The 13,566-nt window shown below is 43.6% G+C and overlaps 1 protein-coding gene across 2 annotated transcripts in view; it reads right to left on the bottom strand.

Moving 5' to 3' along the window:
* Positions 1-935: 935 nt before the first annotated feature.
* PHLPP2 (PH domain and leucine rich repeat protein phosphatase 2) overlaps positions 936-13,566 on the bottom strand; it is a gene marked incomplete at both ends in the record, with an annotated part of 69,466 nt that continues 56,835 nt past the window's right edge. For both annotated transcript variants that reach the window (XM_082863053.1, XM_082863054.1), the window contains 6 exons: positions 936-2,090; positions 4,333-4,564; positions 5,993-6,187; positions 7,028-7,138; positions 8,515-8,645; positions 8,854-9,016. In XM_082863053.1, the coding sequence (XP_082719179.1) occupies positions 936-2,090; positions 4,333-4,564; positions 5,993-6,187; positions 7,028-7,138; positions 8,515-8,645; positions 8,854-9,016 (1,987 nt within the window). The remainder of the gene's footprint in view (positions 2,091-4,332; positions 4,565-5,992; positions 6,188-7,027; positions 7,139-8,514; positions 8,646-8,853; positions 9,017-13,566) is intronic.

Here is a 13,566-nt window from a genome sequence, read left to right on the forward strand (position 1 = left end):
CTGCCACCTCCATCACATGTTATGGAAAGAGGCCAATCCCCAAATGCCTCTCTTGTGACCTGCTGGGAGGTTCCTAGCAGGTGTCACATTTGTCAAGGAGTTATTCTTTTTGTGATTTGGGGGGAAGTAGTCTTAGTCCTCACTCCTTCCCTATCTTCATCCCCAAAAGAAGGTCCTACTCCCCTGTGTCTCAGGAACGTTCACAGCCTGACATCCAACAGTTAAATCAATTTCCCAGGGCCCCTCCTAGAACCTCCTAGAACCCTCACAGCCGGCGCCAACACCCGACGATCATCCTGCCTGTGGACAAAGGCGCTGGGCTGCCTCTAAGAAGACTGGCTCGAGTGCAGATTCAAAAATAAAAAGTTCACAGTCAATGAAAAGTGCTCTCACTACATCACATACATAAATGATCTGTTTGATTGGTTCTACATTTCCAATAAACATCATTTTGATAGGCTGTATTCTCGTAGAGAAGAAGGAAAAGCCATGTGACTAGTCACGTTGCATCCCGTCAGGTTGAGATATAAGGTGATTTCTCTGTCACAGAGATCCAACAGCAGCAATCAGTAAAGGGAATCAATCTTCAGTTATTTCCTCCACAGAAATAGTCCCTTTCCTGCCCAGGCAGGCAAATTCTCAAAATTATCCTAGGAGAGAAAGGGTTAATGGCAGGTGGTAGGACTGGTACAGGGCAATGCCTGCCTGCTCCCCAGTAGCCCTGGGGATCCCAATGCAGGTTAAATGTGAAACTGAACACTGATGGTGTTTACTAGCTTATCCAGAGCAAGACCCTGACAGCTCTCACCATGTCTGGCTCCGAGTTCTACCCCCCTCTCATCTGTGGTTTACAAATGCAGAGGCAGAGTGCCCCTGGTAGGGTGCCCTACCCCACACCTCACAGCCTTCCCAGCACCATGGCCCCCAGGGGAGTACTACAGCGCCGTGTCAAACTCCTCTGCGAGCTCGGTCCGACCCTCTTCGCTGGAATCAGGCTCAGGCCTGCTTTCCTGGTGGTGTTTCATTTGTTCCTTCACTTCTTCTTCGAGGTCACGAGGTACAACGAACTGGTCCTCCGGCTCCAGCTGAGCGGGGGCAGCAAAATAGCCAGTTTTTTTCCTGGGTGCTTCTGTGGCCACTTCGATGAGGTTCAGACTATCTTCCAGGGGCACAATCGAGCCATTGGAGAGCTTCTTTCCGTAGAGACAGGAAGTGGAGGGAGACTTCTGTAACTCCGTCTTGTCTTTGCTCACTGGCAGAAGGATGCCACTATTCACACTGTTCTGTCTTCGGATCCCAAAAACTAACCCTCTAGCACGTTCCTCGAGGCATGGGATAGGAAAATTCTCTCTAAGAGTGGGAGAGTTCTCAAGCTGCCTGCCCCTACAGCAGTGGATATCTACTTCTACTTCCACCTTGCTGCCATTTGTCATGACCCCTTCAACGGGCTGGTCGTCATCACTGTCCAGGCCGTTGTCGGACTGGTTACTGGAGAAAGTCGCACAGGACGGCTGGCGCTGAAACACCCCTGATGTGAGCGTTGGGTGGAGGCTGCAGCGCCTCTCTGGCCTTGAAAGCAAGGCAGCATCCAGGCCAACAGTGTTATGCTCGTCAGAGGCAGTGGATCCCACCTCACTGCTCACCTCTGAAGTGGACATCTCGCTACTGAACTCAGAGGCAATACCACTACTGGAGGAAGGAGTGGTTGGCTTGGGCGGGTCCTTGATGGCGGCGGTTGAAGCAAATCCCACAGGACCTGAGAGGGTGAGCCCATTCATTTCACAAGTGCAGCCTTCCTCGCCAACGTTCAAATAAACCACCATCGCACCCACATTGTCCTGACAACCATAGCTCTGCGCTAATGTGCACAGCTTCTTGGCAGCCGCTAATGGGTCTTGTACATGGCATACTGCGTTGACTGCTTCTGTGTATGACAAGTGTTCCCACAATGCTTTGTTTCCCAGAATCAGCAACTCATCCTGAATGGTAAGTGGAGTGGAAGATATGTGGGGCTTGGGGAGGATCCAAGGGTAGAGGTATGTACAGCCCAGCAGCCGGGTACAGCAGGTTACCCCATTCACTTTGTTGTCCTAGAGACAAGCAGAATGCAAACTCTGAGAAACAAGCAACAATGACACCGAATTTTATATCTCTCTAGATCACAATGCTTAGGGCTCTACAATAAAACAGAATTGACATGTTATGTGGTTTTTCCTAGGATCTGTGTAATTTTAAGTGGACTTACGAAAAATAAATGTATAGAATTCTAAAAGGACAAAATATCAAATGGGTATTATTCTGCAAATAGTTCAGAGGACTGAGTTAAAACCAATTAAAATTAAGTGGCTAAAAGGCACCTCCGTCTCAAAAGATATTTGCTCTAACATGAAGTATAGGCCTCAGCATGTTCTTAAATAGAGAAACATCTGTTAGAAAAACAATAAGCAAAACTATCAATTCCTCATCACTAGTATTCTTGGAGGGGCCAAAACTCAGATGGGTCACTAAATACGACTTCTCATTTAAAGGCAGAGTTGGGACTGAAGATACGGAATGGCTAAGAGAATTTTTATAGCTAAAGCACCGAATAATGCCTAAAGTCTGAAATCTGTGGCATGATTTACCTACTCTGTAATGGTTGTACCAAGAATGATGTAATTCTAAACTCAGAGGAAAAGGAATAACCCTGGTTGCAGGCTGGGAATGTTTATCTGCCAGATGCTTCACATTGATTTCTTCTCAAGATAAAACCAAACAAAACTGCTAAAGCCCTCAATATGCTAATTTCATAGTTGCAGTCATTCTTTGGGTGAAAATCCTGCCTCATTTATCAGAATTTGTCACAAACTCTCGAAATTTATAATCTTATTTTCCTTACCTGTAAAATGAAAATAAAAGCACTTCTTTCATGGGGGTTATTGTGAAGCTTAAACAAAACAGTGAAAGTACAATGCTTAGCAAATAACAAGAAAACAATAAATGTCTGTAGTTATAAAAATGTTTCCTACTTGTCCAGGACTCCCTAAGAAAAATCTGAACATTATCTAAATTCTGTAATAGACTAATCAAGCAAAAAGTTATCTTTTATCTTTCATTTGTTTTGACTGAAAGACTCTCCTAAGACCAAATTTCCCGAATCTCCATAGCATCAACCACATTATAATGATACATTTTTTGGTTTTGTGCTTCCTTGGATGGAATCTTTTATAGTCCTTATTACAGAATTCTGACAGAACACACAGCCTAGAAGTGGACCCACACATATAGTCGACTGATCTTTGACAAAGGAGCCAAGGGAATTCAGTGAAGAAAGGACAGTCTATTTCAAAACACGGTGCTGGGTCAACTGGACATTCACATGCCAAACATGGTGCTGGGTCAACTGGACATTCACATGCCAAACATGGTGCTGGGTCAACTGGACACTCACATGCCAAAAAAGAAAAAACACCTAGACATGGAGCAGCTTACACCTTTCACAAAAATTAATCCAAAATAAAACACAGACCTAAATGTAAACTTCTAGAAGATAACACAGAAGAAAATCTAAGTGACTTTGGGTTTGGCAATGAGTTTTTAGATACAACACCAAAAGCATGACCCATGAAAGAAGAAAATTGGTAAGCGGGACTTCATTAAACTAGAAACTTCTGCTCTGCAAAAGACAGTTAAAAGAATGAAAGACAAGCCACAGACCGGGAGAAAATATTTGCAAAACATTTCGGATAAGGACTTGTATCCAAAATACACAAAGAACTCAACAATAAAGAAACAAACAATCCAATTAAAAATGGGCAAAAGATCTGAACAAAATTCTGCTTTGCAGTAAACAATGTCCACATGTAATTGCTAAAGTCTTTTTGAAAGCAAAAAACGTTATGCTAACTTCTGAAAAGAGAGAAAAGTTATAGAGATACTGATGCTTCTTTATTAAAAAAAACAATACCAGAGTATACTAAGCCATATACAATTTAAAAAGGAAAAATACTGTGAAACTTTTCATTTCAGAACAGGGATGTCAAACTATAAAACTTTTTTTCTTCTGTTTGGAATAACAAACCAGATGAAAATTAACCAAGGAGGACATTTACATTTATTTTACATGCTATATATGTCTCAAGGACCACAAATTAGGATTTTTCATTTCTAATTAATTTGCTTTTTCTTTCTGCTAGTCATTAGCTGCTCATTAGATTTTCTTTTATTACTATTTTCAGGATTGGATACAATTTACAGGGCTTGATAGGAAGAAAATGGACATTCACTGTTCTATGCAGAACAGCATTCATTAGATTCGGGGAGCGGAAGTGACCGGTGGAGAGCAAGATTCACCTCTGTTATGATGGCTTTTTGGTCCTTCACCCTCTGAGCCTCCTCTGGGTCCTGTTCCAGGCTGAAGACTTTAGACAGGGGCAGTGGCTTCCCACTTCGGCACAGGACTGCTTGGCACGTGCCAACGTTGGCCACGGTCAAGCTAAAGCTACTTGTTGGATCGGCAGTGTCAGGGCGGATATAACAAAGGAGAGCAGAAGAGCCCAGCTTCTGGCCAGCCATTCCTAATTTCCTGTTGAGAAAGAAAAGAAAATGAAAACATGGCAGCTAGTTTTAGAAGAAAGCAGCAGTCCTTCCTGTCCATGACTCCCTCGTTCTTTGCCGTGTGACTGAAGCCGCTTCACCCTCCTCCGTCTGAGGGCAGCCTCTTGATGTGAGTGATGATGGTGAAGACAGCCTCGCCTTCTACTCTTAGCTGAGAAATTTTACCAAAAGGGTCCGGGTAGAGGAGACAAGGTGCAGCTTTCTCTGTTGCTTCTGCTTGTCTGATCATAGACTACAATGACCTAATTCGGTGGCTTCCAACGGTAGCAAATCAGAAACACCTGAAGGGCTTGTTAAAGACAACACTGGGCCCACCCCCAGAGTTTCTGATTCAGTGGGTAAGGGGCTGGCCCAATAATCTACATTCCAATAAGTTTCTGGTGATGCTGAGGCTGCTAGTCCTAGAACAACACTTTGTGAACCACTTACTTAGGCTGTAAGTTCCCTGAAGGAAGGCCCATAATTTTCCTTGTATTTCTCCCATACACATGGCATCCATCCCCCTCAGCGCTTGGTACACAATGCTAAGTACAGAGCAGATGCTATCAGAAAGATCTGGTTTCAAATTCCAGCTCTGCCATTTACGGGCTATAGATCCTCAGCAAGTTGATGCTCCGAGAAATTTTTCTGATTAAAATACGCACCTCCACGGCTTGTTTTGAAAATTAAAGGTACAGTATGAAAAATGCTTGGTACAGTGCCCAGCTCTTGGGAAGTGCTTCATAAACTGAGTTTCCTTTCCCACACCCTTTATTTTGCCAAGTCCCTAGGCTCAATTCTATTACTGAAAAACAGAATCCTTTCCCAACATCTTTGTGTTATAATGACAGATAAAACCACCTCGGGCTCCAGGTTGTTCCGTTTCAACCTTGATTATACGAAGGTACACCCTCTCAGTTGTATGTACCCTTTATGCAGCCCACCTGACGTGCAAGATGCTCTATTAGCCACTAAGAGATTTTCAACAGTTTGGTTTATAGGGTTTTTGCCCTTAAGTGGCTTAGATTACAGGAGATTACTTGGTAAATCCCCAATAATAAGTATTTTAAACACAAGAATCTGATGAGTGCTTAACCTTTCGTAGGTCTCTTATAAAGGATTACCACCTTCCTTCCCCGAAATGCGCATACACACACACAACCTTTTGCGCATGATTTCTGGGCTTTCCAGCTTCTCAGCAGCCTTCGGTTTCAACAGGGAAAACAGATGCCTCCACAGGTTCTTCAAAGAGCCAAAGTCCCCACATTCCATGCTGATGGAGAGAATGGTCACAGAACAAAGAGCAAGATCTCACCTTGCCCCTGTACTTATAACTGAGACCCTGACCTTCTGGCTTAGTGAGATTTATTTTCCAAAAGCAGGGCCAAGTTAGGAATTATTCAACCCACCTGCTTACCTGTGAGATACCAAGAAGGTGTGAGCCATGAAAACTGTGTCATTTGTTGACTGCTGTACCTCTTCCAAAAGCACATCTGCCATGGTACACTGGAGTAGGCGAGGGAGCTCCTCATTTCGGTCCCCATCAAACATGCCATACACAGCTCCCACGCCCTCTGCAAAGTTATCCACAGCTAGAGCAGATATACATAGCCTATCACAGAAACAGGAGAAAGACAAACAACGAAGAAAGTTAGTGGTAAAGCATTCTTCTCCAGGGAGGCTTCTTTAAAAAAGTAAGTATTGATTGAGGGTGGAGAAGAATAGTAGTAAATCCTAATCTACACATGAAAAAAAGTGTTACAGAAGATAAGTAAGCAGCATCTTAAAGAGTTGATGCCATAAGAAAAGGGGGAATTCAGCCACATTCAGGAGCAGTACATATTAGCTCTGCAATGCTGTGGAAGGCTGGGAAAATTAGATGTTTTCTCTTCGTAGTGATTAAGGACTAGTTTCAACACCCTTCAGCCAAACACTCCCCCAGGTGCACAACATACCTGTGGTTGCATAAGTTGAGTTTATTATGCCTTGCAACAAGAGAAAGCACACCATGGGACTCTGGGGTATATAAGAGGGTATTGGAAAAACTCTAGTACAGGATTTGTGTCTGCCTGGGTCATTTTGGGGAAGATCTAACAAAGTGGGGGATCATACTAGATTGGGTGCTGTCAGAAAGTAGGGCTATTCTATGGTTGCGTACCTCAATAAATCTTATCTACAGGGAAAGAAGATTAGCATGGGGACAAAGCTGTGATTGATAAAGAAAGTAGCAGTCACCCATCTTAGTCATGAGATGGGGTGTGGGTGTTTTGTGGACTGCACATTCATTTTGTTTTGTCTTACTGGATCATGGTCTCAGAGGAATCTTATCTGATGTTGGCATTCTGTGATTTGTTTATGTCCAACAGGAGAACAACATGGCCTAGCTTTCAGCACCAGATCCTTTCCCAGATGTCAGGGGAACTTTCTCAGTCTCCATGGCCATGATACTCACTTGTTTCTCTGCCCTGCCATCTCAGCCAGTCCATGGCTCCAGAAGGTTGATGTAACTGTAGAATCAGTGGTTGGCAAAGGTTTCTGATCAATTTTCAGGGTGGTGATATGGCTGTGGGAAGTGGAGGAAGGGAAGTTTAAACCGTATATGCTTCTGTACTTTACAGAAGCTATCCCAACAATAATTTACGTTTTTATAAAATAATCTGTTGACAGACCAAGACTAATTTCCAGAGAGACCAAAGAAAGTAGTATGCTGACCCACTAGCCAAGAAGAGAGAGAGGGCTTCCCTGGCGGCGCAGTGGTTGAGAGCCCGCCTGCCAATACAGGGGAAACGGGTTCGTGCCCCGGTCTGGGAAGATCCCATATGCCGCGGAGCGGCTGGGCCCGTGAGCCATGGCTGCTGAGCCTGCGCGTCTGGAGCCTGTGCTCCGCAACGGGAGAGGCCACAGCAGTGAGAGGCCCACCTTATCGCAAAAAAAAAAAAAAAAAAAAAAGAAGGGAGAGAAAGGAAAGGGGTAGGAGGAAGAAATAGGGGCCAATTTTGTTATAATCGATGCCGTTCATTTCAATGAAAAACTAAGCACAACAAAGATTTCTAAGTTTCAACTGTCTACTTATTTTAAGTATTTTGATACAGTGAAGTCTTGGTACAATGAATGAGCTTGCATTGTCTTAGATGTAATGTAATGCGATCTGTGCCACCTAAATTACCTATGCCTGCTGTATAATCACACCCACTCAGGATGGCTGTTCTCTTGCTCTCTGTATGACCCTGCCCAACCAGTGCCTGCCTCACCCACACTCTACTCGCCTGACTGACCTTCCCTCTGAATCACAGAGCCTGATCCGGTAAATGCCTGCATACCTATCTCCCCACCCCCACTTCACTCGGCCCCAGCTAGAGACTGTTCTCATCTTTAGATCAGAACTCTCTCTACTATGAGAGTTTATCAAAGGGCTGGCAAGGGGGCGTGCCTCTGCTCGTTTCCCAGGTAACTGATGAGCCAACCTCCCTCTATAACTGGTAACCTCCCTCTCCCCCAGTAGTAAAGACACTACCATGTCCTGCCCACCAGATGCTGCACACAGTGGGGTGTTGCTCCGGGACCTTCCTTCAGACATGTAAGATCCCCCTACCCGTTAAAACATGATGTCTCTGTTGCTGACTCTGGGCTCTTTCTTTGGTCTCGAGGTTGGGCAAGTACAGGGCTTGCAGGCCTGTGGGGTGCAGCCCCACACCTGCCCTGTAAAGATACTGGGGTACGGCTGAGCAGTACCCGTGATGTTGAGTTCGAATATCTATGGGCTGACTGCTGGACAGAACACCCATCGAAAACTGACTCAAAGAAGAGAACTGAGGGGCTTTATGATCTAATTCATTCTACTCCTTTAATGAACTGAGGTCTCCACAGTCCTTAAGAAGAACCACACAAGGCTGGTGGGAGTTACAGCACATGTGGATTCAACTTCATAAGTCTTCCTACCTAAATGTGTCTAGCGTCTTGTGTTCCAGAACCAGATTTGTATTTCCAGTTAGGTCCAGGTCTTGTAAAGTAGCAGGCAGAGACTCTGGAATCAGGATTTCGGTCAAGTCGTTGCAACTTAGGTCTACAAACTGAGAGGAAAACACAGAGATTAAGTTAATTCTTAACTCCCTAAGGGTCAATGTCCTACTATATCCTCAAAGGGAATTTAATTTCTTCCCAGAAGTCAATTAAATATACTGTGATCCCAAACCGCCACTTTCCTCTCCCTTAGAAGAGAACTGTCTCAGTCACACCCCTCCCATCACCCCCAGACACCATTCCAGCACACAGAAGTACCTGTATCTGAGGCAACTGCAGTATTTCCGGGAAAATGCTAATGTGGTTGGAGTGCGCCACCAGAGTGTGCAGCCTTTTGCAGTTTGCGATGGTCGTGGGGATGGTTTTAAGCTTGTTGCCACTTAGGTTCAGTTCCTCCAATTGCTCCAATTTATTTAGTTTGCTGTAAAGGAAACACCAAAATACCACACTGCACCCGAATGAGCAGCCGCCAAACAAGTTCCACAGCTGCCGGAGTACAGAGGTGACCGACCTGCTGCCCAATGACCAGCCAGAATGAAACAGCCACGAGGGTGGACAAACACTCTCGCCGAGCCTCAGCCGCATCTCCCTCCCTCTCAGTGCATTTCAAGGGCTGAACCCTCCTTGCGCTTCTACTGCAGCTGCTGGATCTTTAGGGCATGAACATCTTCCTATTATCTGACTTCTAGGAAGCGGCTGAATTGGCATCAGCCTAGGGTTGGTTGACCAGTTACAGTACTTGCTTTGCCACTAACTAGTTGCAAAATACTGGGTAGATTAGTGTCAGCGGACATCAACAGCCTTGGCTATGACGTAAAGAAGTTGTACTAAATCATCACTAAGATTGTTTTTAGTTTTATTTATTTTTAATTTATTTTTTAAAATTTAATTAATTTATTTAATTCTTGGCTGCTTTGGGTCTTAGTTGCGGCACGTGGGATCTTTGTTGTGTTGCACAGGCTCTTTGATGTCATGCACAGGCTCTTTGTTGTGGCGCGTGGGCGTCTCTCTAGTTGTGGTGCGCAGGCTCCAGAGAGCGTGGGCTCTGTAGTTTGTGGCACGCGGGCTCTCTAACTGAGGTGCGAGGGCTTAGTTGCCCCGAGGCATGTGGGATCCTAGTTCCCCGACCAGGGATTGAACCCGCGTCCCCTGCATTGGAAGGCGGATTCTTTAGCACTGGACCACCAGAGAATTCCCTCCTTTTAGTTTTAAATTTCTAGGGACTTCCCTGGTGGCACAGTGGTACAGAGTCCTCCTGCTAGTGCAGGGGACACGGGTTCAAGCCCTGGTCCGGGAAGATCCCACATGCCGCAGAGCAACTAAGCCTGTGCGCCACAACTACTGAGCCTGCGTACCACAACCACTGAAGCCCACACGCCTAGAACCCGTGCTCCGCAACAAGAGAAGCCACCGCAATGAGAAGCATACACAGCGAAACGAAGAGTAGCCACCCGCTCGCCGCAGCTAGGGAAAACCCTTGTGCAGCAACAAAGACCCAACACGGCCAAAACTAAATAAATAAAATAAATTAAAAAAAATAATAAATTTCTACAGTTATTCATAACATAATCCACCTTCAGTAAACATTTATCAAGTGCCTAGAATGCACACAGCGCTGTGCTAGGGACTGTGATGCAGGCGATTCACACTGTCCCTCCAGTAAGCAAAGTTTTCCACACAGTAAGCAAAACATCTTAAGATGGCCTAACACCTTTATCAGATTATTACAAATTGCTCTGATTTCTCTTTATCTACCAATTTTAAACACTGTAAAAATAATAAACTGTAACATAGAAAGTTTAGCAAATAAAGAAAATAAATCAATGATAATATCAATTTGAAAAAATTACTATTTTCATTTTGCTGAATTTCCTGCTAAATTTTTCATATGTAGATTTTACATGAAATTTATATCCTGCCCTTTTCACATATCATAAATATTGATAATTTTCATTGCTAGAAAATTGATAAATACTTTGTAATAGTTAAGCTCAGTAAAATTGTTTTCTTTCTTATTACAATAGTAATACTCACTGAAAAAAATTGAAAAATAAAGATGAACATAAAAAAAACAACCTTTTAATCCCACAACCAGATTTAATCTCCGACGACAATTTGGTGGAGAGTAGTCTTGGCCTTTTTAATGCATGAAACTCTATGTTTCGAATTAAAACATGATGCTTATCATATGTATTGTTTAATAACTTGCTTTTTTTTTTTACTTAATAATATATTTTTAAAATATTCCCACGTCCAAATTTCATGCTTTTCTCTTACACAATTCCGTACTTGGATCCTTCTGACTTATAGATAGAAACGCAGCATCTGTATCTCATTCAGTGTCTTACTAAGCACCCAGAACTGTGCTAGATTCTGAAAATAGTCCAAAGGAAACAAAAGACTTGGGATTGTGCCTGTGCAATTATAACACTGTTCAGGAGATAACTTCACAGGAGATTTATTATTCAGTACGGAACATACATTTTCTTTAAAATAATGCTCTAAATTCCATTCATTCATTCATTTATTCATTCATTTAGGCTCTGTTGGGTCTTTCATTGCTGCGCGCGGGCCTTCTCTAGTCGTGGCGAGCGGGAGCTACTCTTTGTTGTGGTGCGCAGGCTTCTCATTGTGGTGGCTTCTCTTGCTGCGGAGCATGGGCTCTAGGTGCGCAGACTTCAGTAGTTGTGGCTCATGGGCTCAGTAGTTGTGGCGCATGGGCTCAGTTGCTCTGCGGCATGTGGGATCTTCCTGGACCAGGGCTCGAACCAGTGTCACCTGCACTGGCAGGCGGATTCTTAACCACTGCGCCACCAGGGAAGTCACACATTTAGTTTTATCATCTGTATTCAGATTATTCTAATTTTGTGTAATCTCCTGTTGATCCTTGTCCTTACTTCTAACTTCTTAGTTTCATATTCTTAGGTGTGTTTTAAGTTTTCTATCAGCCTGCTTTTGACCACTCCAACAGTAAGAGTGTCGTCAAATTAGGTGGAATTCATTAGTTTCAGAGTATTACATCTGGTATCTCCCAACAGCTTCATAAACTAATGTAACTTGTCAGTGGTGCGTCATTTGCACTTTATATGAACATATTTGAGGCCAACTGAATTAATCTGATAGGATTTCAAGAGATCTATCACATCCTGAAATTAAGATACTGTATTCACTTTAAAAGCCATTGTTCAGGGACTTCCCTGGTGGCCCAATGGTTAAGAATCCGCCTGCCAATGCAGGGCACACAGGTTCAAGCCCTCGTCCAAGAAGATCCCACATGCCCCGGAGCAACTAAGCTCATATGCCACAACTACAGAGCTTGTGCTCTAGAGCCCGCGAGAAACAACTACTGAAGGCCATGCTCCACAACAAAGAGAAGCCACCACAGGGCTTCCCTGGTGGCGCAGTGGTTGAGAGTCCACCTGCCGATGCAGGGGACATGGGTTCGTGCCCCGGTCCAGGAAGATCCCACATGCTGCAGAGCGGCTAGGTGCGTGAGCCATGGCCACTGAGCCTGCGCGTCCGGAGCCTCTGCTCCACAACGGGAGAGGCCACAACAGTGAGAGGCCCGCGTACTGAAAAAAAAAAAAAAAAAAGAGAGAGAAGCCACCACAATGAGAAGCCCATATACTGCAACAAAGAGTAGCCCCCGCTCACCACAACTAGAGAAAGCCCCCACGCAGCAATGAAGACCCAATGCAGCCGGAAAAAAAAGAAAAAAAATTAATTAATAAAAGCCATTCTTCAAATTCTTTCAAGGAAGCAATCAATATCTCCAAATATCTCATTTTATAATCACAAAAATTAAAATTTCTACGTTTTTCAACTTTAACACATTTCTAAGAAAATTTGTGAAACAAAATTAGAATAAAAATAGTTTTCTTTTCATTCAAATTGTATCAAACATGATATAATTTTATATGAAATATATATATAAAATTTCATTCAAATTATATCAAATGTCATTTCCCTATGTTCTTAGTTTTTGAAAACATGATTTTTAATGACTACCTTTATGGTATAAATGGATTTTTCTGGTGTCAAATTTTCTTTTTTTAATAATTTGTTTGTTTGTTTGTTATTTTGCGGTACGCGGGCCTCTCACTGCTGTGGCCTCTCCCGTTGCGGAGCACAGCCTCCGGATGCGCGGGCTCAGCGGCCATGGCTCACGGGCCCAGCTGCTCCGCAGCACATGGGATCCTCCCAGACCAGGGCACGAACCCGCATCCCCTGCATCGGCAGGTGGACTCTCAACCACTGCGCCACCAGGGAAACCCCTAATATTTTTTTTAAAAAATATTTATTTATTTGGCTGTGCTGGGTCTTAGTTGCGTCATGCGAAATCTTCGTTGCCACGAGTGGGATCTGCAGTTGTGGCATGTGGGATCTTTTAGTTGTGGCATGCGAACTCTTAATTGTGCCATGTGGGATCTAGTTCCCTGACCAGGGATCAAACCCAGGCGTCCTGCATTGGGAGCATGGAGTCTTGGCCACTGGACCACCAGGGAAGTGCCTCTGGTGTCAAATTTTCTAAAAAAAATTTTTTTTAATCAAATGTATTTTGGAAGATACTTATTTCTCCACTGACACTGTTTAAAACTTTGACAAGGGATATATGTATATGTATAGCTAATTCACTTTGTTATAACGCAGAAACTAACACACCATTGTAAAGCAATTATACTCCAATAAAGATGTAAAAAAAAAAAACTTTGACAACACTAAATATCCCTCTTATGTCTTATAAATGTAGCCTGGCTAAATACTATTCATCTCTTCAGTGCAGCTACCCGTGCATATCTTTAACATCCTGCATTTATTACACTGCACTGCAACTGCCTATATACTTGTCTATTTCCCTAATTTGACTGCAAGTTCCTTGAGGACAGAGACTGTAACTTAATCACCACTGTTTCCCTAGTACTTACATAGTACTTGACATACAGTAGGCATTCAACATATATAAAAATGAAC

The sequence above is a fragment of the Leucopleurus acutus genome (genome assembly GCF_964270905.1).
Source record: "Leucopleurus acutus genome assembly, chromosome: 20".
Taxonomy (NCBI): domain Eukaryota; kingdom Metazoa; phylum Chordata; class Mammalia; order Artiodactyla; family Delphinidae; genus Leucopleurus; species Leucopleurus acutus.